The sequence below is a fragment of the Lissotriton vulgaris genome, chromosome 12 (assembly GCF_964263255.1).
Source record: "Lissotriton vulgaris chromosome 12, aLisVul1.2, whole genome shotgun sequence".
NCBI lineage: Eukaryota > Metazoa > Chordata > Amphibia > Caudata > Salamandridae > Lissotriton > Lissotriton vulgaris.
This window is the reverse complement of record NC_141700.1, coordinates 165606272-165633364: the sequence shown is the minus strand read 5'-3', so window position 1 is coordinate 165633364 and position 27093 is coordinate 165606272. Positions and strand designations below refer to the sequence as shown.

Below are 27093 nucleotides of genomic sequence, written 5' to 3'. Positions count from 1 at the left end.
ACACCTCCCCTGCTGAGATGTATTCCTGCCATGGCATGATGTGACTTGACTCCGTCAATATTGGTCACCTGGTATGTAAACCCAGGTAAAAGCTGTTCTGAGGAGACTAGTTTCTCTGTCATCATGGTGATACTAGCCCCTGTGTTCCTAAAGGCCACAGCTATATTACCATGGATGTGGGGCTCCTGTCTGTACTTGCCCAACGTATTGGGACAAGCAGTGACATTTTTGGGGCCACTCCCACCACCTGGGGGATTACTACTAGTAGTAACAGGAGGTGGTGGAGTATTATTTGGAGGAATATTATCCTTATTGCTGGCTTTTGGGGAACTGCTGTCAGTCTTCCAGTGGCCAGGTTGCTTACATATATTGCAATAAGGTTTCCTAACAGTAGAGGAAGAAGTTTGGGAACCACCCCCCTCAGAGGATTTATGGGGCCCTGTTGTGGATTTATCCCCACCTTTCTCTTGTGGTTTGGTAGAATCTTTCTTCTTCTCACCACCCTGATTTCATGGGCCTCACTCTGGTTCTGACCAGTTTGTCTGCCTTCTTTCCCAATTCTTGGGGAGAGGCCAGATCAGAGTCCACCAGGTGCTGGTGTAAAAGCTGGTTTTGACAATTATTAAGGATCTTCTCCCTCATAATCAAATTATACAATCCTGTAAAGTCTTGTACTTTGCTGCCCTGTAACCAGCCCTCCAGAGCCTTAGTAGCACAATCTACAAAATCAGTCCAGTCCTGAATCTGTCTCTTTTGGGCGTCTCTGAACTGCAACCTATGCTGTTCAGTGGTTAAGCCAAACCCATCTATTAGAGCACTCTTCAGAACTTTGTAATTGTCAGTATCCTCTTCTCTGACAGTGAGGAGCTTATCTCTACCTTTGTCTGCAAAGGAGATCCACAAGATTGCTGCCCACTGCTTAAGGGGTGCCTCCTGTACTTTGCAGGCCCTCTCCGGAACAGTTATCTATTTGTGGATGTCATCTCCAGACTGATAGGGAGGGACAATCTTGCTTTGGTTTCTATGGTAATAAGACCTATCCCTACCACTAGGGATTTTGCTGTCACCAGAGGGTTCTAGCCCTGCTAATTTCCTCTCTCTCTCAAGAGCTAGGGTCTCTTTCTCAAGGGCAGGTTCTTGCCTCTTGATCCTAAGCTTGACTTCTCTCTTTCTAGCTTCATGCCCTCTTCTCTTAGGGGAAGTTCTACTCCTGTGAATTGAGGCAGAGGACCCTATTGATGAACTAGAAAGGTAAGATTCTCAAGAGAGAGATCTCCGTCTTCTAGGTACACCAGTAGGCCTACTGAAGGGGGTGAAGGAAGGCCCACTATGGCCATCTCCATCTCCAGGTAGCCCTGTGTCTTCCAGGTTGGGTTCATCAACCATTTCCTGGTCTGCACCCTCATTATCCTCAGAGTCCTCGTGGGGTGCCCCACTAGGATCTTCCTCAGATGAGGGGTGGCCCCCTCCCTACTACCTAGTGAATCTGGATCTGATGCTTTTGCTAAGTCGTCTGCCACCAAGATATCTATGAGGTGTTGGGTGGTTGGACTCTGTCCTCGCTTTAATTTTCTTATGGCACACAAACCTCTCAACTCTTGGTGAGTGAATGCGTCATATTTAGATGTCTGTTCCTTGCTGACATCTGGCAGAGAGGTACTAGCTCCTGCCCTGACTAGTGAGGTGTGGTGTGTGCACCTATCTACACTATTTGTTTTCCTACTAGAACCTCTCTAGAAGTTGTAGTCAGGGTGTGCTAAGCCCTTACCACCTACAACTGCTAAGTTCAGTAGAACCTATGTATTATAAGTCTTGATTCATATGTACCTACAGGTACCTTAATGTGATTTTTCAAATGATATTCAAGATTATTTGGTAAAACAAGTGCAAGCTCTTATCCCATCTGCTACACACCAATGTGAGAAGTTGGCCTGGTATTTGATGTCCACTATTCTAGTGGGCACCTTGCACCAGTCCAATCGACCCTTATTGATGGTAGGTTATAAAGTCAACCCTCTAGAAAGCTATCCTAGAGGTAGCTGTGGAGAGCAGCCTTCAGGCTAGGACTTGGAGACGAGTTAAGCTAATTGTTTTACCATTTATAATCTCTTGAGTACCAAATGAAAGCACACCACACAAGGTACATATCAAATATATATGTATTTATTCTAAACACAACCCCTCTGCGCTCTTTATGAGGTCAGAGGTAAAAGTACAATACAAGGAACTTAATTAGCATACAATAAGTTGCACAGTATAAGTTATGCCCTAGGGGTCTCTCAAACCATATACTAAAATAGTGGTATAAGAACCATGTGAGAGCTAGAAAGCAGGCCTGGGGCCTGTGGAATGGCTGGGGCTTCGAGGAACAACCAAAGGTTAGGATGTAGGAGGCTCACGGGAGACGCGTGTAGTGTCTAAACACAGCCGCGGGTTACCGTTGACTTTCGAAGGGAAACAAACAAGTTACAAAAGTACAATTTACGGACATTTCTAGGTGAACTACGATGGAACCCTTTTAGACTAGGACACTTCGAGAGTCAAGACCCACGGGAGCACCGGAGTACTTGTGTTACCTCACCCTGGGAAGCCGGGTGCATAGGTGCCTTTTGGTGTAGCGTTTCGTCATTGATTCCTATGGAGAGCTGCAAAGAAGTGCTGCAGGCAACCAGAGGAAAAGTGTCCGGGTGGATCCAAGGGTGGATCGGAGATGCGAAGAGCCTGAAAGCTTGTGTGCCCCAGGCAGTGTCTGGAATAGGGTGACCAACTGGCATTGGTGCAAATTCAGGACGGTGAGTGTAAAAATTCAGGACAAAGGGTCAAAATTCAGGACACAAATTCAGGACAGGAGGTCAAAATTCAGGACAATAGGTACGTTTTACAGACACATCAGAGGTCGCGCAATAGTATATAAGTAAGCCCAGCCATTTCCAAACATATTCAACCGTTTGCAAACCTATCCATCATGTATCCTTCCATCTATCATTTCACTCATCCATCCCTTCATCCATCCCCTCATCCATTTTTTTCACTCATCTCCATTATCCATCCATCCCGCCACCATTTCACCCTATCCATCTGTACACTTATCCATCCACTCTTTATCCCATCCATCCATTCACTCATCCATTCAGCCATTTACCCTTTCACCAATCCAGCCATCCTTTCCCTTACTAATCCTTCCACCCATCCACTATTTTAGCCATCCATCCATCCTCCCTTTCTCTCTCCATCGACCCTTTCACTTAGCCATCCTTCCTTCCATCCATCCATACATCCACCCACCCACCCACCCATCCATCCATCTACTCATCCACTCATGAATCCATCCATTGATCCTATCACTCATCCATCTATCATTTCACTCCTTCACACATCTATTCATCCTTTTGTCCATCTACCCTCCCTTTCACTAACTCATCCATCCTTACATCCACCCTTTCACTCATACGTCCATTCATTCACCCTTGCACTTATCAATCCATCAATCCATCCATCATTTCACTCATCCACCTACCCACCCATCATCCACCCACCCACCATCCACCCACCCACCATCTACCCATCCTTTCACCCACCCACCATCCAATCCACTGATCCATCCTTTCACCCACCCACTATCCACCCACCAACTCATCCATCCATCCTTTCACCCACCCACTCATCAACCATCCATCCTTTCACCCACCGACTCTCCATCCATCCATCCTTTCACCCACCCATCATCCATCCATCCGTCCTTCCCCTCATCATCCATCCATCCATCCTTTTCCCTCATCATCCATCCATCCATCCTTTTCCCTCATCATCCATCCATCCATCCTTTTCCCTCCTCATCCATCCATCCTTCTACCCACCCACTAATCATCCATCCATCCCCTCATCATCCAGCCATCCTTCCCCTCATCATCCATCCATCCTTCCCCTCATCATCCATCCATCCTTCCCCTCATCATCCATCCATCCTTTTACCCACCCCTTCATCATCCATCCATTCCCTAATCATCCATCCATTCATCCTTTCACGCACCCCCTCATCATCCATCCATCCACCCTTCCCCTCATCATCCATCCATCCACCCTTCCCCTCATCATCCATCCATCCATCCATCCACCCTTCCCCTCATCATCCATCCATCCACCCTTACCCTCATCATCCATCCTTTCACCCACCCCCTCATCATCCATCCAACCATCCTTCCCCTCATTATCCATCCTTCCCCTCATCATCCATCCATCCATCCATCCTTTCACCCACCCATCCATCCATCCATCCTTCCCCTCTATCCATCCCCTCATTCATCCATCCATCCCCTCATTCATCGATCCATCCCCTCATCCATCCATCCATCCATCCATCCATCCCCTCATCCATCCATCCCCTCACCCATCCCCTCATCCATCCACCCATCCCCTCATCCATCCATCCATCCATCCATCCATCCATCCATCCATCCCCTCACCCATCCATCCCCTCATCCATCCATCCTTCCCCTCATCCATCCATCCATCCATCCTTGCCCTCACCCATCCATCCTTCCCCTCATCCATCCATCCTTCCCCTCATCCATCCTTCCTTCCCCTCATCCATCCTTCCTTCCCCTCATCCATCCTTCCTTTCATCCATCATCCATCCTTCCCCTCACCCATCCATCCATCCCATCCATTTATCCTTCCCCTCATCCATCCATCTCCTGATCCATCCATCCATCCTTCCCCTCCATCCATCCACTCCATCCATCCATCCATCCATCCATCCTTCTCCTCATCCATCATCCTTCCCCTCATCCATCATCCTTCCCCTCATCCATCATCCTTCCCCTCATCCATCATCCTTCCCCTCATCCATCATCCTTCCCCTCATCCATCTTTCCCCTCATCCATCATCCAGCTACCCTTCCACCCATACATCCAGCTATTTACATTTTCTCTCCATCCTTCCCCTCACTCAATCCATCCATCCTCTCTCATTAGCCATTTATTCAATCTTTCATTCATCCATTCACCCTTTCACTAATTCATCCAGCCATTCACCCATCCCTTCACTTACTTACTCGCCGACCTTTCCATATTAATTTTGAGCTGAGCCCTTTTGAGAAGAGGCCCATCAAGAACTTCACCCTCGCTGCAGAGGCCGTTCCAGGACTGGGACGGAAGCCACCCAGGGAGGAGACAGGATCCACCACAGGGGGGACAAAAGCCACCACAGGTGGGGGTGGACTGGAGCCACAACATGGGGGGACAGGAGCCATCCCAGGCGTGGGGTGGACTGGAGCCACCACATGGGGGGACAGGTGCCATGACTGAGGGGAGGGCAGGAGCCATCACAGGAGAGGGAACACAGGGGTGGGCATGTAGTATTCTAGTATCATCTTGGGCTCCTCTCCTGCACAAGACAACGAGAAGACAGGCTCTCTGTCCAAAATGCCATCCCCTTACAGGAGATACTCTAAGAGAACTGATTGAACTGATTGTCCTCCATACTTTGTTAATCAGTGTGTGTGCGATTGTGCCATTTCTTTATTTTCTAACATTATAAAACTGCATGTTTGAAGAACCGAGGTTTGTTCACAATGTAGTGACAGTAATTCAGCTCTGTGAAGAGAACCACGTGCTGCCTCGGTGTAATCAGGGGTGTAATCTGGCCGAGTCTCGGATGTTGGGGCCCTGGGTAGAAATGGAATGTGTGAGCCCCCCTCTAAATAGCAGAGACATGACACATTCAGGGCTGTTTGCATGTGAATAGATGTCGCTGCTCCTGAACCTGCAGTCCCTCCCTCTCAGTCACCTTCGAAGCATCTCTTAACAGGTCATGAAGGGCTGGAGGTGTGAGGGTAGCCATCCCGCTGTGCCTCTCCAATGCTGCGGGGCATCTGAGGAGCTTTGGTGCAGCATCGCAGTGAAGAAAAGAGGTGGGTGCACGCTGTGCCGGCTTTAGGGTGGAGCAATCGGTGCCCTGTTAAAATGACGGACAAATGGCGTCCGTTAAACATTCCTTCACGGACAACGGACAGACGGCCGAAATTACGGACTGTCCGTGAAATTTACGGACGGTTGGTCACCCTAGTCTGGAAAGCATTCACTGAATGCAGCCCTCCCTGCCCCAATACGCTAAAGCCTGTCTGGGCAGGTGCCAGCATCTCCCTGGACAGGAAACCGATTGTCCAGGCCTCCCCTGCCGGAGTTTCGTCCAACAACAAGAGGGCAGACTCGTGTCTGTGGCAGCAGCATCCATTTTGTGATGCTGGGGCTCTGGGAGGATTATAATGCACTTAAGAGTATATGGTATGGCTATATCATAGAACAGCTATAAGGAGATGGTTCCGAAAGCTGCAGAGGGGCTCAGCTCATGCTAGGGCACACTCTCACATAAAACCAAGCACTCTGCCTTCAGGATTGTCAAGGCCTGCCATAGGAGTGACTTATAGGTTACTATGTGTCTATATATAAAGTAGATATAGGTATGCTATATCTAAGTAAGGGGTGATTACACCACCTTACCCAGGCTTTAAGAACAGACCTGTGGTATCAGTTTGGAAGGCTAATCAGGGGTGGCACAATACATGCCGCAGCCCCTGGTAGGCCTAGGATGCACCTATGCCCTGGGTAATTAGGGTACACTATACAGGGGCTCACAAGGGTGACCCAGTAACCAATCTGGTATGTACCTAAAGTACATGGAGTCCATTTTATAGAGAAAGCAGATAGTTGGACTGGGACCCTGCTATTCAGGGCCCCAGTCCAAGTCGAAAACCAGCAAAACGCAGGGCAAAAAGTGGGGGTAACCATATAGTCAGAAATCCACCTTCCTACAGTATCTAAATTGGAAATGGAAGAAAGATAAGGATAAGTTAATTGTGGTGCAAATAGAGTTCTTTTGGCAAGAACCACCAGCCCCACAGGAAATGCGGTGAGCACTTACAGAAAGAACAACCCAGAGGGTTTGGAGGGAGAGGTCATGGTGTCTGAGGAAGGGGAAGGGTGATGGGCAAAGTCAATAAGACCTATGCCTCGAGTGCGGGAAGCCTGGATACTGTGAGATCAAATGCCCAGAGAGAGAAAGGGGAAATGTTCAGGATGGATTTCCGTAGGATCAGCCCATCCATACTGCTGCACTTGTTACCCCACCTGTATCACCGATTTCTGTATTGAATGATTCAATTTCTTCATTTTACCACACGCTCTCATAGGCAGCCACGGCCCATGCAGGTAAGAGCAGTGGAGGAGAGGTGGGGGGGAATTTCGATGTACGATGAGGAGGGGAAATTAAATAAAGAATTTTCCCACGTCATCTGTCGAAATCCCCACACCACCACCCGGCCCCACAGCGCTTTCCTGCAGGGGCCGCGGCTGCTCATAGGGCTGCCGAGGAGGTAGTGACTGCTTACAGGTGCTTATGCTTCCAGTTGGCTAGGATGGCCATTTTGTGGAGGAGAAAGTGAACATGCATTTTCTTGGTCAATACTCAGTTTGCACGCTCTACCACATGACCTACAAAGTTCCCCAGTTACCGCTCTGACGAAAACTAGTGCAAACAGACAGTATTTCCAATTCTATAATCACTCATCGCATTTTCACCCATTTCTAAAACTAAACAGCATGTATTTTTGATCAGTTACACGAGCCATGTAAATCTGCTGGGGAGGGACATTTTGAGTAAAATTAAATGTACTGTGAGTTTTACTCAAGGGTGTGTTCATACAGACAAGAGAAGCTAATGTGCATCTTCAAGTGATGACTTTGATGATGGTATAGAATGTGCTTTCTCCAGAATTAAGCAAAATATCTGAGGATTTGCACAATAGGGTGCTGGTAGGGCTCCCGGCAGGCCATGAAGGGTTGAGAAATAGGGAAAATGCACAGTGCCCAACGGGTAAAGGTGAACTTGAAGGAGAGTGCAAGATTGCCACGAATTCCCCATTATAACTTTCCCAGGAGGCAAAAACAGGAATTGAGGCAGTAATGCAAGATGAACTACAACAGATAATCGTTTCAAGAATAGAGCCAAACCCCTCTTACACCCCCCTTCTCCATGTGCGAAAAGCTGATGGTGTTTCTTGAAGGATGGTCAAAGATTTAGGAGCTATTAACATAGTGGTCCCTAAATTTCCTGAAGCCCCAAACCTTGCTGCACTTATGTCACGGTTCCCTGCCACGACAAAATGCTTTACTGTGTTCTGTATTTTTCCCCATCACAGTGCATGAGGACAGCAAGTATTTACACACTTTAAGATTTAGCAACATGGTGTTTTGTTCAAAATCACCATCTATCTTTACTCAAGGTCTCAATAAGGATTTTGAAGAATTGCACCTCACCTATTGATAGACTTGGGTCGAATACACTGATACCTTGCTAGTTCCCCCAACTACCAGGGAGGCATGCAAATGAGATACTAATTCCATGAAAAATTATTTAGATAAATAGAGACATAAGGTTTCTCTTACAAATCTTCAGTATTGGTAATCAGAGGAGATATATTTGGTACATGAGTCGGAGAACGGTTCATGGAAGGTGTCCCAGGAAATAATGAAAGCTGTATTACAAATGCCCACAACCAGAACAAAGAGAGGAGAGTGGTTTCCTTGGTATGGTAGGACACTACAGGCAGTGGATGCCAATTTTCTCCCTTATAGGGCAACGCCGAGGGGGTGTGCCTTGGACGCTGATGGGTTCGGCTGCGAGAGCTCTGAGCTCCGCGCATAGTCCCCACTGTCATCCTGTTTAAATTGGTTCTCTGTCCCCCTTAGCGACATCGAGGGTATAGCGACCGAAACAGGGCTGGGCTGGAGCATATCTGGCGCTTGGCTGACCCACGAACGGGAGTTCTGCCTACTAAACCGGGCCGAGGGAGCTGCCGGCCAGGGACTCAAGAGGAGGCAGACGGGGAAAGCCTATGTTCCAGCGCTGAGTTAAGTGGAGGTCGGTGCGGCCGCAGCGGAAGTGCCGCAGCGGAGGGGCGTGTGACCCCGGAGTAGAGGCACCCACCCTCCTGGCGACCTGGACCGGAGCTACATGAACGGAGTCGGGAGACCAGCAGCGCCCATCTGAACAACGACCTGCTCTGGCATTTTCCCGGTAGGGGGAGGAAATCGGGAGCGGCGGTTCGGACCCGTGAAACCTGGCCACATTGCAACAACTAGGAGGGCCTGGATGCGGCGCGGTTGTGCAGGGCCGCTATAAAGAGGAGCGGACAAGTGGCAGCGCATGATTGACCCTGGGTAGGAGACGATTGACTTGCTGGGGAGCCCGGTGCTGTGAGGGAGGCAGCTGGAGCTCCCTGGAAGAAGGCGGCATGCGGGTGTAACGTACTGAGCACTCGACTACGGAGGCAGGGCGATTTGCTGCACCACAGCATGCAACTACAGAACTCTGAGGCAGGCGACCTGGGAGGCGCAGCAAGATAGACCGAGGTGTCCCTGAAACTGTGTAAGGCAGAGGTCGCAGGAACAGGGGGAGATCGGAGAATTCAGCAGGGCCTGCCTGGAGGACAGCCCCCCCCCCCTGATATTTCTAGCAGACGGAGGAACTTGGAAAGAGAGCTCCGACCTGGACGGACCCAGCCTGTCGGGGGCGGTGCGGGGACCTGGGGGCGGCGCATCTGAGAGAGGCTACTGAGGTACGGTTCGAACAAGTAGAGGCATCTGCTCAGACCCTGGTAAGTGGTGGATGGCATGCCGTGGCGCCCAATGACAGCGCAGAGGCAGCGGGACGCCCTGGGAAGGTGTGGAAGACAAGAGTAAGAAGGTGCATGTGCGGCTGGAGGAACAGGACAAATCTCCACACTGCAGCGCTTTCCTAAGGACGTGTGCAGCATATGATCTGCAGGGCTCGGCAAGAGTGGCCCGGGGGTCCCCTGAGCTTGCACACAGAGGAATACGTGAGCGTGGAAGAGAGACAGAAGGGCCAGTTGAGGTAGGGGTGACTTACGGGCGCAATGATTAGATGTGGCTCCGCTGGCGAACTGATGGGCCGTGGTGAAGGAGTGCTAGGAGGTGGGCCTGGCCAGCTGTAGCACGCGTAACACTGCATACTGAACGCTGCAGTGTGGCCCTAGAAAGAAGTGCGAGTCAGGTGGATATAACAACGGAGTGAACGTTGAGCGGCAGTAACCCAGGGTTGCACTACTCCAATGAAGACACTACCGAAAGCCAGGGGCTCCAGGACTATCATCATCCTAGCGTGGCTGGGTCCCTGCCCACCTAGCGTGGTTGGGTCCCTGCCCTTTGTGTGACCGACCTGCCACTCCTGAACACTGGCAGTGCATTGTGGACGGAGTAACGCGAGCTACTGGCTATAGATTAGCTTGGGCTGGAGTGCGGCAGGCCTTGCTACTCAGCACTTGAATCTTCTGTCAGCGGTTGCAGCATGGTGGGGAGCTGGTAATTGAAGGAGGTGAGCTAGAGGATCACATGATGGGGAAACCCAGGGGGAAGAAAGATGGTGCTCCCCAGTTATTGGATTCAGAGGCACCTTCACAGACTGAACAGGGGGCCCAGGAGGAGGCCCGAGACCCAGGGATGCAGCAACAGTTTGACCGCATATTAACAGCCATAGCGGACTCTCACACTGCTTTACAACAAGACATTGCACAAGTAGCGACGGGCCTGGGTCTCTTGCGGGCAGACCAATTGAAGCTCGTCGATAGAGTGAAGCAGGTGGAGGTAGTGCTCCAGGAAGTCGCGTCGGCTCAAACCGCGCTGGAAAACAAGGTGACGGATGTGTTGGAACGAGTTCAAGCGCTGGAGAGGAGAGCAGAGGATGCTGAAAGCAGGAATTGCTGTAATAACATCTGCGTAGTGGGCCTGCCTGAGAAAGAAGAGGGGTCTGATATGGTACAATATCTGGAGAACTGGTTGAAGACGGTAGTGGCCCCTGAGGGACTATCCTCCTTCTACACATTAGAGCGTGCACATAGAGTACCTGCGAGGCCGCTGCTCCCGGGTCGGCCGCTCCGCCCAGTGGTGGCCCGCCTGCTCCATTACAGAGACAGAGATCTATTGCTCCAAAAGGCACGTACGGAAGGCCCATATCAAGTTGGCAACGGCAAGGTGACATTATTCCAGGACTATACTATGGAAATACAGCGCCGCCACGCATCCTTCCTATCGGTTAAGAAGGAATTGAGAATGGAAGGGCTTCAGTGCTCCCTGTTGTTCCCTGCCAGGCTACGAATAATTTTGGATGACAAGACTCAGTTCTATGATACACCAGAGGAGGTGTGGTCGTGGTTGGAGACTTACAGGGCTGGGACCGACCGACGGGGATCCCAGGCCTCGGATCCTCCAAAGGACCATCCGCTCCGCAAATCGCAACGAATACGCCGCAGACGACGGGGGCTGCAGAAACCGTCATCATCACAAGCGGAGGTGAAGCGACGAGGGGTGCTGGAAGCGGTATCGGCTCTGTCTGGAGATCAGCTAACAAACTCACGAGAGGACACAGATTCGGAGAAGGAAAAGGAGAACGAGAAATCCGACACTGAGATATCTGAAACGGACAGCATCCAGGGGCCGATGCTCACGCCGCTGACAGCAGATGGACTGCTAGAGGAGTAGGGGCCAGTACATTGGGGGATGGCAGCGGGGGGGCTGGAACTATCTGGCAGGCCTGACGATTTTGTTATATCCACCAGGAGCCAAAATGGGTTGTCTAAGGAGGGGGGTGCAATTGGCGATGGCTCTGTAGCACAGAGCTAGACACGGGCAGGAGGGAAGAGAACTTAGTGCTTTCATAGGGGATCAAGCGGGATGGGACCGGGAGTTCGCGTGGTCGCCTGTTGGCACCAAGCACCCCCATCTGCCCATAAGGCAGGCCCGCAGTGACTGCTGTTGAGCGTAGTTGTGTGCTATTTGTTGATATGGTTTGGATGGAGACTGGCAGTTTTGTACTAGGTCCTGTTCTTGGAGGGTGGGGAAATGGGGGAGTTGGGGTTCTGGTTGGGATATGGGGACCACTGGGAGGGGGAGGATGGGGGGGGGGAGTAAACGTGTGTGGAGCGATTGGTGGACTTTGCTCCGATGCGATGGGAACGCTACCTGAACTGCGGTGCATCACTTGGAATGTGCGGGGTCTGCACACTATGACAAGGCGCCAAAAAGTCCATGCATATCTAGTCAGGAGGGGGGTCCACATAGCGTTGCTACAGGAAACCCATCTCACCAAAACAAAAGGTCAGGCATTACAGCGCAGATGGAGATGTCAGGTTTTTAGTGAAAAGAGAAATAACGGAACGGAAGTTGAGGGCAGCGGAACGAACAGCCGGAATTGCAAGTAGATGTGGTGGAGGCGAAGGAAGCACTTGCGAGGGAAATAGAAAGACTGCGATGCTTTGATTTTAGAACGTATGTCATGAAAGCCCATGCAGAAGGGGATAAGGCAGGAACATTATTAGCGTGGTTGGCTAATCCCACTTCGAGAGGCTCACCAATTATGGCGTTAGAAACACTGGATGGTAGCGTCATCTACACCTAGCGTGAGATTCTGGCGTTTCTTAGATTATTATGAGACACTATATGAAAGCGACTTGGTGGCGGGAGCGAAGGAAATTGAAACCTATCTGGAGAGTGTACCCCTTCCGCAGTTAGAGGAGGAGCAGGCGGACTCCTTAGGCCAGAGCATTACCCTTGAAGAGATCAGGAGCGCGATTAAACACATAGCTCGAAATAAGACCCAGGGGTGGATGGCCTGCCCATAGAATTCTACGTGCGCTATGTAGATATGCTAGCCCCGCGGTTGCTAGAAGTTCATAAGGAAGCGCAGGAGTTGGGTTGCCTTCCTTTGTCCATGAGGGAAGCGCTTATCCCATTATTGAAAGCAGGGCGAGAGGGTACAGATGTGACGGCCTACAGGCTGTTGTCAATGCTGACCACGGATTATAAAATCCTGAGTGGGATATTGGCGACCCGCCTCTTGCAGCATATGACAACTCTAATACATGAAGATCAAGCTGGGTTTATCCAGACTAGGAACACGTCTACGAATATACGGCGATTGCTGAGGATTATGGGGGATGATCAGCCGGGCTCGCGTATGCCCACGATTTTATCAGTGGACATAGAAAAAGCCTTTGATAGTCTGGAATGGCCGTACCTTTACAAAACGTTGGGACAATTCGGTTTGGGTGATGCGTTTGTGGGATGGACTAAGGTGTTATATTCTTCTGCGGTGGCGAGAGTGCGAGTGGGGGCATTGATTTCAACACAATACCAAGTAGCACGAGGCAAGGTTGCTCACTGTCTCCGCTGTTATTTGCTCTCGCTATAAAACCTTTGGCAGCCAGAGCTAGACTGGGACAGAGTTTTGAGGGTTTACGATTTAGCGAGGTACCGCAGTACATATCACTCTATGCGGATGACCTACTCATGTTTATGGCGGACACTGAGGGAGCATTGCAGGGAGCAGCCGAATTGTTATCGAACTTTGACGACATCTCGGGACTAAGGGTGAATTAGAACAAGACGTGCTTGTTCCCGGCGAGACCTGGTGGGATCCTACCCGAGCTCTCTTGGGACGCGCGTTGGGAGTCGACATGCCTGACCTACCTGGGGGTTCGTATTTGTCACGAACCAATGGATATGGTGGAGGGGAACATTGGGAGGTGTGTGAGGGCTTTGAAGGGTAACATGGCGTTTTGGTCGACGCTTCCATTGTCAGTGATGGGCCGGATAGCATTGCTAAAAATGGTAGCCCTACCTCGGCTGCTTTATTTTTTTAGGACAATGCCTGTTTGGGTACCGCCCTCTGTGTTTAAATTATTGAAATCCATGATAGTGGGGTTCCTCTGGGGAACAGGAAGGCAGAGAGTGGCTCTAGCGACACTGATGAAACCGAAGGCTGCGGGTGGGCTAGCAGTCCCAGACTTTGAGCTCTATTATTTAGCTGCACAGCTCCAGGTTTTGACACAGGCAATTGCGATGGAGTTTAGGGGCCCGGAACACTTGAGAGGCCGGGAGATCCAAAGACACATATTATCATTTATAATCCTGCAGCAGAAACTTCACCTTTGGGATCTCTCACTAGAAGAGAAAACGTTGAGACTATGCTGGAATCGCAGCCAGTGTAAGGCTGGGGCACTACACCCCTATGCTCTGGAAATCCCGCTGGGAATGAGAACAGCATTACCCCATGGTCGGGATTGGACGCCTCTGATGGAATGGGAACAGGTGGGAGTTCAGGTAATGGGGAACCTATATGAAGAAGGGAAGCTTCTGCCCTATCAAGCATTACAGGAGAGATATGATTTACCGGGGGCGGATTTTTGATCTATGCGGCATTAGTTGCAGCAATTAGGAAACACTGGAGAGAGGGATCTGCGGAGCCTAAAACGACGATGGCATGTCAGTATGTGGTGATGGCGGCAGGGACTTTTAAGGCGGTCACAGCCCTTACTCCAGAATGCTAAATGAGGGACTGCAACCGCTGGACACTTTGAGACTAAAATGGGAGGGGGGCATAGGGAAACCCATACCTGAAACTACATGGGGACAACTCCTTCGCAGAGCATGGAAAGGGACTAGGAATGCACAGTTCCAGCTTGTACATTTCTTCATATTACACAGAGCATACTTAACACCGGGTAAGATCCGGAAATACTTTCACGCACAAGATGCAGCATGTCCTAGATGTACAAGGGAAGGGTGGAGCTGGAACACATGTTATGGGACTGTCCAAATTCAGGGGGTTATTGGGGGGGAAAGTGGGAGACCTACTGACTGCAGTCACGGACTGACAGAGTTTGATATAGCCACGTGCCTGCTGCATTGGTTCCCCCACACACCCAAGACGAAGGTGCCCAGTAAATTTTTAGACTTGGGGTTATTATTAGTGAAAAGAGAAATAACAATGCACTGGAAATCGAAAGAAGGCCCTAACAGTAAGAGATGGCAGGCAAAGCTCAGTAAATGGGCCAGTAGTGAGAGTGCAGTTAGATTCCAAACAATGAGAAAGCACTAGAAACGGCAACGGCCTGGGAGATACTGGTACAAGCGCGGATTGCTCAGCGGATGGAAGATGAGGAATAGAGAGCGTTGTTAATAAAGGAGACCCTGTACATGACAGACTTGATAGTGCTTGGATTGCGGATGGGCTTTGAGAAATGGCTTTTATTCTGCGCATCATGTAACATACCAGTGGCGGGGGGGAGGCGGGGTTAGAAGTTGCTAGTGAATGGTTAGATCTACACAGTGAGAAGAATGAGAAGCGTGAGCAGTTGATAGTGCCAATATTGAATTGAAGGACTGATGCAATGGCTAAGTACCAATATGATGACGTAAAGTAAAGTCCTAGATAGTGACTTGTGATATAACAGCGATTTTTGCCCTGTATTGTGTGCTATGTTACAACGCAACCAATAAAAAAAAAATGTTAAAAAAAATAGATCAACGCTGAAAAGATGTACTTGACCCTGTGCCCTGCTCAGATGAGTGACAAAAGTCACTTTTGGAACTAAAACAGAAACATGCTTTGTGCTACTCTCCAGCTTTAGGGATAACGGATTAAGACAAAGAACTTTCCTTGCAGTGTACAGAGAAAGAAGGGTGCTCATTGTCTGTACTGACACAGCATCAAGGTGATCAACAAAACCCAGTTATGTACTTTTCAGCTTCAGATTGATTGGAACCTGTGGCTACTTATTTACCATGATGTTGGAGAACAGCTGCTTCTACAGCGCTGGCAGGATACCAATCTGATAATATTGTTTGGTGGATCTTTTGACATGGTATTTATCTAATTCAGATGAAATGTTGCTTACCCAATGTAAAAAACAACAGCTGACTTATGCCCGAATTACCCGTATGAAACAACATTGCTTGCTAATCTCATCGTCTGTTAAATGGTGTGGGGTTGTGTACCAAACAAACATCGATAGGATATTAAAGATAAACCTTTGAAATGTTGTGCTAATGTGTACTAAGTAGGCAGCTCATGTTTAAGAGACAATGTAGGAACATTAAGAAGCACAAATGCAGTTTGCACCACTGAAAACATAATTGAGGTTCTCTCTATAGCAAATGTTCGGTCAGCACAAGTGGTAGAACTGATTGCATTCACAAGACGTTTTTGTTCAGAAACAGAGGTAAATAGGAATATTTATAATGACTTTTGCTATGTATTTGGGGTGGTGCACGACTACAGCCATCTCTGGTCAATGGAGTGAATGTATGACCACTACTGGCATTCCAAACGCAATAGCCCCAGAGTTTTAAATCAGTTACAAACTCTGTAGATGCCAGTCCAGATAGCCATTGTAGAGCGTGCAGCACACTGGAGGGGGTCTGATGAGATTTCAAGAAGCAACAATTTTGCTGATGCTGTGGCAATGTTTTACACTTTCAATGGCCCCACGGAATGTGCTGCAGATTGCAATGGTGACTGTCCCTGATGTGCCTGTAAAAACAATGGAAGCATTCAAACATATACAATAGGATTCAGAACATGGAAAAAGGCAGAAGTGGGTTCGAAAGGGTTGCAGATCCATTGGAGGAGTGAATGTATACACAGGGCGAAGAGTGGAATTACAAAACTCTTTGTTGTCACAGATGGTAAAATTGTTCCATGGGCCCACACACTCAGGAAGAGATGCAATCACAGCCAAATTCCACCAGGTATGGTGGAAAGAATCGTTTTTAATTTTGCCCAATACTATTGCTCACAATGTATGGCGTGCTTAAAGAATAATATAGGGAAAGGAACTTTGGTTGCCATCCGTCAATTTCCCTTAAGTCTATGGGCCATTTTTAACACTGCAAACTGATTCCATTGAATTTCCTCTTTGTGGGGGCTGGGGACTGTACTGTTTTTCAAAATGAATGGCAGCCTATCGAATGTGCGGGTGTGATGCAACAACTGTAGCAAAACGGTTACTCAAAGAACGGAGCCTAAAGTATAGAGTATCAGGCTACATAGAGAGTGATCAGGGTGGGCACTTCAAGAATAAAATCATGAAACTAATCTACGAGTCAGCGATTAGATAGTGTATTCACCCAATGGCAACTTCTCAGCTATGGCCGAGGAGCGTCACCCCACTGCTTTCTCGCAATACAAGAAGCAAAAACATAAAATGGTAATAACTTTCTGCTATTACCATTTTATGGTTCCTTTGCGGGGCGGGTTGCTCTGCTAACAGAGCAGTGCATGGGAGGAGTGGTTTGCCCACTCCTAAGTGCAATATGACAGTTTGGTTGCCCCTCTCGGGTCGCCCAAACCAGTCATGCACACTTTCCCCTTGTCCATGCAGGCTGCATTACAGCCGCATGGAGAACATGCCCACCTCTACAGCCCCTGGCTGAGCGCCGTGTCACGGCGCTCAGACCAATCACAACACTGCTTTGCAGCATTGTGATTGGCTTAGGGGAGGGAGCCTGGCTGCCTGCTTCCTGTTCCTGGAGCGGAGAAAGGAGAACAGGAGCAGAGATGCGGGACCGGGCGAAAAGGTAAGTTATTTTTTTATTCTTTTTTTTTCCATTATGCTCCCTCCCACATGCCCCCCCCCGCGCTCTCACACCCACCCCACCCTACACATGAGCCATGCCGGCTGCAACTGTATTCACTCCCAATCTTTAGGTATGGAGGGAAGACAGAATAGTGTAAAAAATATTATTTTTTTGAAAGCTGTCAATATTGTACTAGTCCACCACCTTGAAGTAGGCCAATGCCCGGACTCTGGTGCTTAGGAGTATTCTTTGCACCCCAAACAGGAAGGTAGGATTGCCTCAGCATTAATTCGACTAGGCAGACTAAGAAGAATGCTGGTGTACTGACAGCCGTTTCTTGTCAACAACTGATGACCAGATCATAGACTATTGCAAGCGACTTGCTGATGTGGTGCATTCTGTGTTCCACCAGATTCAGTGCCCCGATTTCATCGACTGCTGTTTCTCACAGTCTGGAGCTCAGAGAATTTTCAAGTCTGGAAAATTTGATTACAGGCTAAATGAAAAGGATTTTATTAGCTCTTCTTGGTTATGAACACTGCTGTGAAATGGAAAAAGTTGCTGACCTGGGTGCATGCATCACACACAAAGAAAGTGAATGCATCAGAGGAGGGCGACTAAGACCCCAAGGCCCATGAAACAAACTATTCCAGTCAAGAACTATTACAAGTGTCAGCAAGGGAGGCAAACAACCACATTACTAAAAACAAACAAAAGAAGACATTGCAGTAAGGACAAAACCAAGAGAAATGAGGTGGGGTCGGGGACAGAAGCTAGTCCTGGTTATAAAAGGGGCTGTATTTGCTATTTTCCCAACTGGGTGCAAATGGTTCATCCAGTGAGATACGGTTGGTCTTTCACACCAAAGCAATGCTATATAAAATGAAAAACTGGTCATCAGGTTCAAAGCTTGCCTTGCTTACCCCCCTGCCCCCCGCTCTGTCCTAACACTTATCATTAGGTTCAAAGCTCGCTGTGCTTACCCCCCTGCCCCCCGCTCTGTCCTAACACTTATCAGGTTCACAGCTCGCCGTTATGCAGCACAATATCCTTGGTGCAACAACATCAACTGTTGCATGGCTAAACACTTATATGGTCCCAAAAGCTAGACCTATTGGCTATGCCAATGCTTATTTAAAGTGCCTGAGAGCGTTATACGCTGAAACAAAGTAGGAAGTTAAAGGGATATGTACCATGTATGGGGGAAAAGAGCTTGCTTTTTGTTACAAGTAGGGATAAGTTGTTTGTTATTCAGCTTTGGTCTCCCTATGAACATACCATTCACAACACTTAAAAAACATTCATTTTTACCTTCAGAGAAGGGATGCAGGAGAAGATATATTGGACATTTTTTCAGCAATGATCTTTCATTGGGTGTAGCTTTAATCCGTGGTAAATATAAGAAATCAAGCCAAGTGGATTGAAACATTGGCCAATGACGTGACACCACAGCTGGTCTTTCTAACATTACCGAAGAAATTATAGGGATGTGCAGTATTGTTATGCAAAACAGAATGGCCTTTGATTGGATTCTGGCTAAGGAGGGTGGGGTATGTAAAATAATAAATACCCAGTGTTGCACTTTTACTCTTGATAACCCTTGGAAAATGCAAGATCTTGAATTTGTACATGTCAATGGCTTAACAGGAAGAAAATAAAATGGCCAGGACAGGCTTCTGTGAGAAGATAGGGGACCGGATAGGTAGCTTGGGTAAATTAATTCTAAGACTTTTTGGGCACCGATTGCGGTCTTATTATTATTGCTAACATCTAGAACGCCTAATATAAGTTCGATATGCCTAAACGTGTAGCAGAAACGTATAGGTTTCAAGGGATACAGGCATGGGTTAGGTGACCGGAAAGAGGAAAAAGAGAAGGAACATCAATTCCAAAATGAGGCTAGGCATTTGAATTATATTTAATGGTGAAGAGTGGTATCCAGTGCCAAGAGGATGGAAATGTAACTGTTTAAGATACAAAATAAGGACACCAACGCTATCTTGCTTAAAACATGTGAATGCACTGCTGCTGTACCAACACTTGCCTAGGCTTCAGTTACTAACAATCAAGATGGAATTTGGCAGAACTCCACTACAGGAGACACGAGAGGACTAAGGAACGAGATATGATGTTCTCGTCTGAGTTTTTGCAAATGTTTCTCAAAAATTATCTGCTATGGGGAGAATGCACTGTATTGCTAAAGTCATCTGTCATACCAGGAAGGACCTGTTATGCATTTAATAAAAGCAAAACTATTTTCATTGCTTGAGAACCAAACTGTTGAGGAAAATTCAATTGCTGAGGGAAGACATTGTTGGAGCTACTAGCTCAGGGTGCAATTCAGCTGAATAAAACTTCACTCTCAAAGAGCAATCTTGCTATAAAAATGTATATCTGGATTGTAGTGACAATGCCACCAAAATTCATTATGTTGCAAAAACCTCTAGTTTATAAAAGTACATACACTAAAGATTTCAATTAGCAACAACAACAAAAACAAACATCAGAAAGAAAGTGTAGCTCCTCGGTTTATGTGGGGCTGATTATTTGAGAAGTTGTAGGCTATTTAGAGATATGTACAAGACCCTCATTACCCAGCCCAAGTATCCCTCGGGCCTATAAAGCAGCGATCACAGGTATAAAAGAAAATACGTGATTCAACTTACGCCTTTACATCTGCAGTTTCCTGTGAGGTGCGTGTGAGGGTGCGAGAACGCAAGCGTTCCCCTGCCTGCTGAATTTCCTGTAAATTGCGCTCAACATGAGGTAATTCTGAGATGCCCTCGGTCTCTGCTGCAAGCTGCTCTGCCTGCTGAAGAAGTTCTCCAAATCCTTCTGTGTCCATCTCAAGGGAAGCACTTAAAAGAAACAACAAAAACACAAATGGAAGAATAAACCTAAAATTATCAAGTTTTAGTATTAATTACTTCAAATTAACTAATCAACTATGGAACACACCTCCCCATTCAAATCTGCTTCTCCCTAAAACAGCAAAACAGGCATCAATTAAACTTGTATTTAAATGGAAATACAAAAATAAAGACTTTATACATTGCCCTAGAAGGACCATGCAGTAACATTCTGCAACCCTTCTGTCTCTTTCTTCCCTAAATTAGAACAATGCACATTTGCCCTTTCACATGCTACTGGAATAGATCAAACACCCAGTACTGAATGATGATACACCATCTTCCTTTTATCTCGAGAACTGTGAATACAAATCATGCAGTTATGTTTCGTAGTTTTCCTCTTGATCAACAAAGGGTGAAACCAGAGAGTACGAGATTGCTCAGGCCTGTGGAGTTTGAGCACTGCACTTATGCCTAAGGAGTTCCACAAAGCTTACTCAGGATGAAGTGATATCCAGCCACCCTTTTGTCACTGGCAGGCTGGTCAATCTAGTTTGTCTTTGCATAGAAATGGGTCATACTCATTCCATTTTCGATGTTGTAAACTGTGTGTAGTATGACATGACTCACGATTCATACAGCGTCTAAACGCCATTGGGGACGGGTTTTTTTAGATCTTAGTCTACTGCATGATGATTCTATCCATAAAAAGCAATGATTAATACAACAAACAGAATCTGCAAAATCTCCCAGGATGAAAGGGTCATAGTAACTAAAGAGTACATAGGGACAGGGTAAAATGTGTACATTTAACACTAAAGCTAAAACAAGATGATGTCAGTGATGTCACCAATGAGATCATTTAGGATGTCATCAGTGATATCAAATGTAAGGTCTTCATCAGTGCTTGGCAGGGGTGCAAGTTGGAGTTGATTATTATTATCCTATATGACCAGTATTGCTGTTTTCTTCGGTTTTTACCCAAATTTTCATAACAGCGGTAACTGCTTTTTTGTTGACTTTGAGGTAATTGTAAGCATAAAGTAAGGTGTTCTAAACAAATGTAAGCATAACTTAATTTTGACGTTGTTTTTTCTCAGCAAATTTCAGTTTTTGTTTTTTTATTATATGCTACATCCAACAGTTGGTCAAGGGCACCCAAACCCCACTGCACACAGCTATCAGCCATGGGCAGCTGGGATTGATCGTAGGGTAGGGCCATGCCTTTTGCCAAGCCCTGCAACCAACACATGGCCCTTTCTAAGTCCTACTATGCAGAGACTTCAACCATGCTTGGGTGGAGATGGCCAGGCCCTTAGGGACCCAAAGGCCATGCATACTGGGGTGTGACCATAGGGCCTAGCTCTGTTTTTTTTCCCTATCTTCTTCCAAGGATTTGCTATCCCCGTTTTGGGTCCCAAATTTTGGACTGCAGATCCAAAATGCCCGACAGGAGCACAAAGCTGCCTTATACAGTGGAGTTGCATTTATTTTTAGCATTCAGGTCTTTGAACATGGGTAAGAGGACTGCCCATGGACTACTTTTAACCAAGTCAGCGGATTAATACATTTTTATAATGCTAATTTCTCTAAACAAGTGAACGGGTATACACAAAGCCAAACAAAAATCTCGAAAGTCGCAAAAGGAATCTCAATTAAACCCAGTAGTCACAAATGAAAAATTGCATATCTGTCTTCTCTTTGTTATCCCTTTTTAGTTGCAGGTCATATGTATAACCAGTAACTTTTTTCGTACCCAGTTTAAAGTGTGCTCTAGGAAGAAGATGGGTGAGTGAAAGCCCTGGAGTACATTTATGCATGTTACTGAAATAACCTAGACTATAGGTATTCAACATTTATGGCCTTGATTAAAGCCACGTTAGCCATATGGGCTCCTTTTGACAGAAACATGTTGAGCTGACTAACAGGTGTTATGGACTACTAAATTGCCCATTGCCACACCAAACGAATTTTATTATCTTATCCTCATCCAGTTTTCATTAAAATCAATCGCACTGGATAGGCGATCATTTTAAGCAAGAGTCACTGTTGCTACCCAGACAGACTCCCTTCTGGTGGAGGTTGTAGTATTACTTGGAGAAAGGAACAATCAAGTGAGAGAGACCTGATGATGACGCTAGCCACTAATCATGCAAACAGAGGTAAAAAACACACTGCAGGTCGTGACAGCATGGCTAAGGTCTCAAGAACATTTTATTTCAGAGAAAATGGCAAGACAAAGATTCATATGGTTCATCCCCCCTTCTGATTTTTTGGTCTATATAAACAGGAAGTTGGATGAACTTCTACCCCTTTCTCCCTCCTTCATTGATTTGTAACCTGCTAATAGCCTGATGTAACTTTCAAAACTAGTTTGCCACTCACTTAAGCTCCTATCTTTAACGTTTCAGATTGGGTGGTATCAAAACATTTTTTCCCAACACAATTTCTCCTAGGCATTTTAGGCACTACTACAGCTCGAACCGCTGAACAGAATTACATCCAATGGTAGAAAGCTAGATCTTGGTTGGGAAAGATTTTGGTTTGTAATTTGGTGCTAAATCCGTTCAGTAGTTTTGGAGTTATTAAAGAAAAAAGATTTAAAGATATCTAGGGAAGCGAATCAACCGTACATCCAACAGATTTCATGCGGAGATCTGATTGGCTACCAATACTTCAACCAATAAGTGTTGGCAGACAACTAGGGACTTGGCTGAGGTTCAAGAATCAACTTGATAATGAAAAACACACACAAGTGCTGTTGGGACAGGAAGTCTCCTGCATGTCTCTGGAGAGAGTACTTCCCCTGCCTTATGCTAATCTCCGAGCAAGTCACTCAATAGCTACTATATAGTTTCTAGATCCCTACCTCAGTGAGCATGACAATCATACATGTCCACTGAGGGTCTCCCTGTTTACATGGATTGAGACCCTAGAGCTTGGTTCTGAGGTCGAGGGGGCATGCCTAGTGCACCCCTATTTTTCAGAGAGTGGCTACTGCCCTCTTTATTAAGGCTGTGGTAGACTGACAGTGGTGGCAGCAATAAATCTATAGTCAGGAGGGGTGAGTCCCTAGGCACCCTCCTGACCAAGTCTGTGCAGTTTGCCATGCCTGTGGGCCTGTTGCCTTTGGCTGCCTGATATATGTTTGAGAGCCCGTGGGTGTACAGGGGAAGAATGGCGATTTGAGCCAGTGTGAGCTGTTCTGCTGGACATCCCAGCTCCCCGTGCTCCTCCCTATTTCCTTGGAAAGGCCAGGTGGGCTGGGGTAGACACTCAGCTCTTATCTGGGCTTAGCTGCACTAACTCTGCGAAGAGGACCCTCCCCCACTGGTCAGGGCCTCCTGGGCTGGAGTTAATTACATTTCCTCTTTAGGGAGTTGCACAACCTGATACCAGGAAAACATGGGGGTGGACTGGGGCATGCTTTACCCATGCATTGAACACGCCATGAATGGTTTGTGATTTGAGGTGTATTCAGGATGCAAAAATAGCAGACCCTCGATTGAATGAGCCATCAATCAGGGGTGATAAAAGTCTGGCCTGAGTGGTCAGCTGTTGTTCAAGACTGTTCTATGACTGAAGAGGCCGCCACACCATGTCCGTTTGAAGATAGCCAGGCGCGAACCGCAGTTTGAAGGCAGGAGATAAGACTCTGTTCACTGCGTCTGGAACTAAGGCATCAGCAACATTAAGGACCAGCTGTTCTGTGAGGAGGAGCGTGCGTTTTGGACCAAGGAAATTGCAGACAGCTGCCCAAGGTGTGGAGAGGAAGCATACAGCCCATCACAGAGGCTGATGAAAAGAAGCTCACGGCACATCAATTAAAGCTGGTGGAAAGACGCTTGCAGCCCAGGAAGGGAGCCAGAGAGGAGGAAGCTTGATTCTAGTCGCTGAAGGGGAGATCAAATTCCCTCTAATCTCCTCCCTTGCACTGTGGGAGCCTGTACAAGCAGTAGCTTTCCTTTCAATCCAAAGATTGGTATCAAGGCTCTAGTGAATGAGAGCAGCCCTGTGTAACATGATCTGTAATATGCAATTCTTATTGTGTGTTTTCATGTTAACTGTGTTTTTATAGTGCTTGCCGTCTAGGCGCTATAATACTGTTTGAGGTCAGAACTCTGTCCCAGAGGGTTGAGGAGACATCTGGTTTTCACTGTTTATCCTAGTTTTAGGTGTAGTATAATTGTCTTGTGTGAATTAAAGTACATTTCTTTTATAAAAAGTAAAGCAGTGACTGGACATTGAGTTTATCAGCTGGTGGTATGGTTTACACTGTATTCTGAATGTCTAACCCCACCTCACCTCCTTGAGTAAGCCTTGGACTGCTCTGTCTCGCTACCCTGAGAGAGTCAAGTGCTGGAGAGGAGTACTTGGTTATCCAGTTTTGGGTCCACTAGTACTGAGGCCCCAGGTCACCAGTGAGGGAACACTCCAGTTGATGCGATTGGAGTGCAGTTACCCCCGAGTGCCCTGGTGCCCAGGAAGCCAGGTCTAACATTTGCGGTTTTCTGTGCTTGTGTTTTCCTAGCCCGGAGGGAATGCATTTTATATAGATAGATAAGGGGGGCGCATGCGCCACACCTCCCAGGTCCTATTTCAGCCACAGGGATCCCATCCCTCGGGACACGGGCCCTTCAATAATTGGGAGGGATCATGCATCCCCGCTCCAGGGCCAATTTTGACCCAGGAGACCCTATCCCCGACCGCGATTTAAAAAGTGGAGGGGGCATGCAGCCCCCATCCCCCGGGGCCCTACTGGGCTTTAAATAGGGAGGGGGCTACGCAGACTCCCCCCTCCTGGAGCCATTAACAGCTTTTGGGATCCCATCTACCAGGGCATGCTCTTTCTATGTCCAGGGTGCCCACCCCGCGACATAGCAGCTTCCCTGCCTACACTGCCGCGGACAGGAAAACCTGTTTTGGCTCTCGCTTGGCAGGAGCCCTTTTAAAGCTCCTTCCAAACAAGAGCACACACTAAAGAGCCTGGGTTAGATCATAGCAGACTTGTTACTACGTCACAACAGTGACGTATATTCCATCTGCCGAAATATAATTCCCATAGGACATAATGGGATTGATATTTCAACGGATGGGATGTCCGTCACCGTTGTGACAGAGTAACTCATCCGCCAAGTTCAAAATCAGGCCCTAAGACCACTCTCAGCTGGCAGGAGATTTAAAAATGCTACCGTACAACTGCAGGAATTTTTGGCTGCTCCCTATGGGCGGAACCAAGGCATCCCTTTATTATATGGCCGTGCCCCAGGATTGGGATCCCCAAGGCCAGAAATTGGCCGGGAGGCCCCCCCGTGCACAATATGGCTAGGCCCCGGCAGATGAGGTACCCAAGGCTGCATGCCCCCTCCCCCATAAATTATGCAGTGTTCCCCGTGGAATGGTGCACCTAAAAAATGTGCCATGCCCACCTCCCAGGTTGGATACCTTTGGGGGTGTTGGAAAGATACACTGGCCGCAGGTCAGGCCCTGTGGCCAACACCCCATTGTGCACGGCCCTTGGCTGTCGAACCACGTGGGGTTGGCTGCATGTAGGGCCTGGCCGCTGGCCAAGCCCTGCGTCCAACCCCCTAATGCACATGACCAAAGCTGCCAGGCCCTGCGGCTAACCACCTACTACGTACAGCCAAAGGCTGTGCGCGGTGGTAGTTTGATTAACACATGCTAACTAAATTTTACTCTAAAAAAGACTAGAAATTCAGTGGAAAAAAAACAAAGGGTACAAGAACTTTATAGTTAGGAAATAGAATTTTAAAAAACCTTAGATATTCACACAAAAAAAACAAAGATACAGAGATGTTATAGTTCGGTTCAGATTTGACACACCCAAAACCATAGAAATTCAACAGTTACAAAAATAAACTATAACTTGTGCCCTAAGGTAGCTAATAACTCAATCCCTTGCCATGCCCTGATAATTATCCCATATATTACATCACTCATGTCATCTTCTATGACATTATTAATATTAATAATGCATAATTTGCTGTAAAATTATTGATGAGAAAATCGTGCATGGTGGGGGCGCGAGTTATAGTTACCTTAGGGCACAAGTTATAGGTTATGGAGGTAACTAACTAGAACTGCTAAATTCTAGCGCAGGTGCTCCACCACACCGCAAGTGCCAGGCACAAGTCTCTACTGCGGAAAAGGGCGGTGCTGCCATTCGAGAATATAGGCTCCCCTGAGGCCCAAATTACCCACTCATCCGGCACGGATGTAGCACTCACTAGTGCCAGGCACTGCAAACCCCAACCCTACCCCCATTTCCAATTCCCAAATGTGCAAGGAATGCCAAGGATTTCTTGGGAAACCCCACCCAGCCCTCCTCAGCCCAAGGCCTAGAGTGAAAAGAGGAACTGGGAAGGGAAGAGAATCCCCCCTCCCCCCCCCCCCCCCCCCCCCAACACACACAACCTCCTTGCCATTATAGCTGTAGTTCGCTCACTCAGGCTTCAGAAATCTGAATATGTGCCCTCTCCCCCAGGAAGCCCTACGACTACCCCTATGAAAGCCTTTGGAGACAAATGGGATTTAAACATTTTTGTTGTACTCTGTTCTGGGCAGTTGCTTTCACATAGTGCTTAGTGAAGCAGAATGAGATTTCTGAACGCTACAAATAACCAGAGGTTCTACTACCTCACTTAACACTGATTTTGTGCACATTACAAGGGTTTGAAAAGCGGAGTTGGCATTGCCAACAGTTAATGTATGACTTGCAGATTACAACAGATGTCAGCAATGAGAGTTTTAGCTCACTAAGTTATTTTACTGCTTGAAAGTAAATTAAATG

General features: G+C 47.5%; 1 protein-coding gene across 1 annotated transcript in view; it reads right to left on the bottom strand.

Annotated features, from left to right (window-relative positions):
* NUP93 (nucleoporin 93) overlaps positions 1 to 27093 on the bottom strand; it is a 567849-nt gene that overhangs the window by 539376 nt on the left and 1380 nt on the right. Inside the window, exon 2 of the mRNA XM_086947697.1 lies at positions 20100 to 20291. Coding sequence (XP_086803823.1) covers positions 20100 to 20278 — 179 coding nt within the window. The 5' untranslated portion in view covers positions 20279 to 20291. The remainder of the gene's footprint in view (positions 1 to 20099; positions 20292 to 27093) is intronic.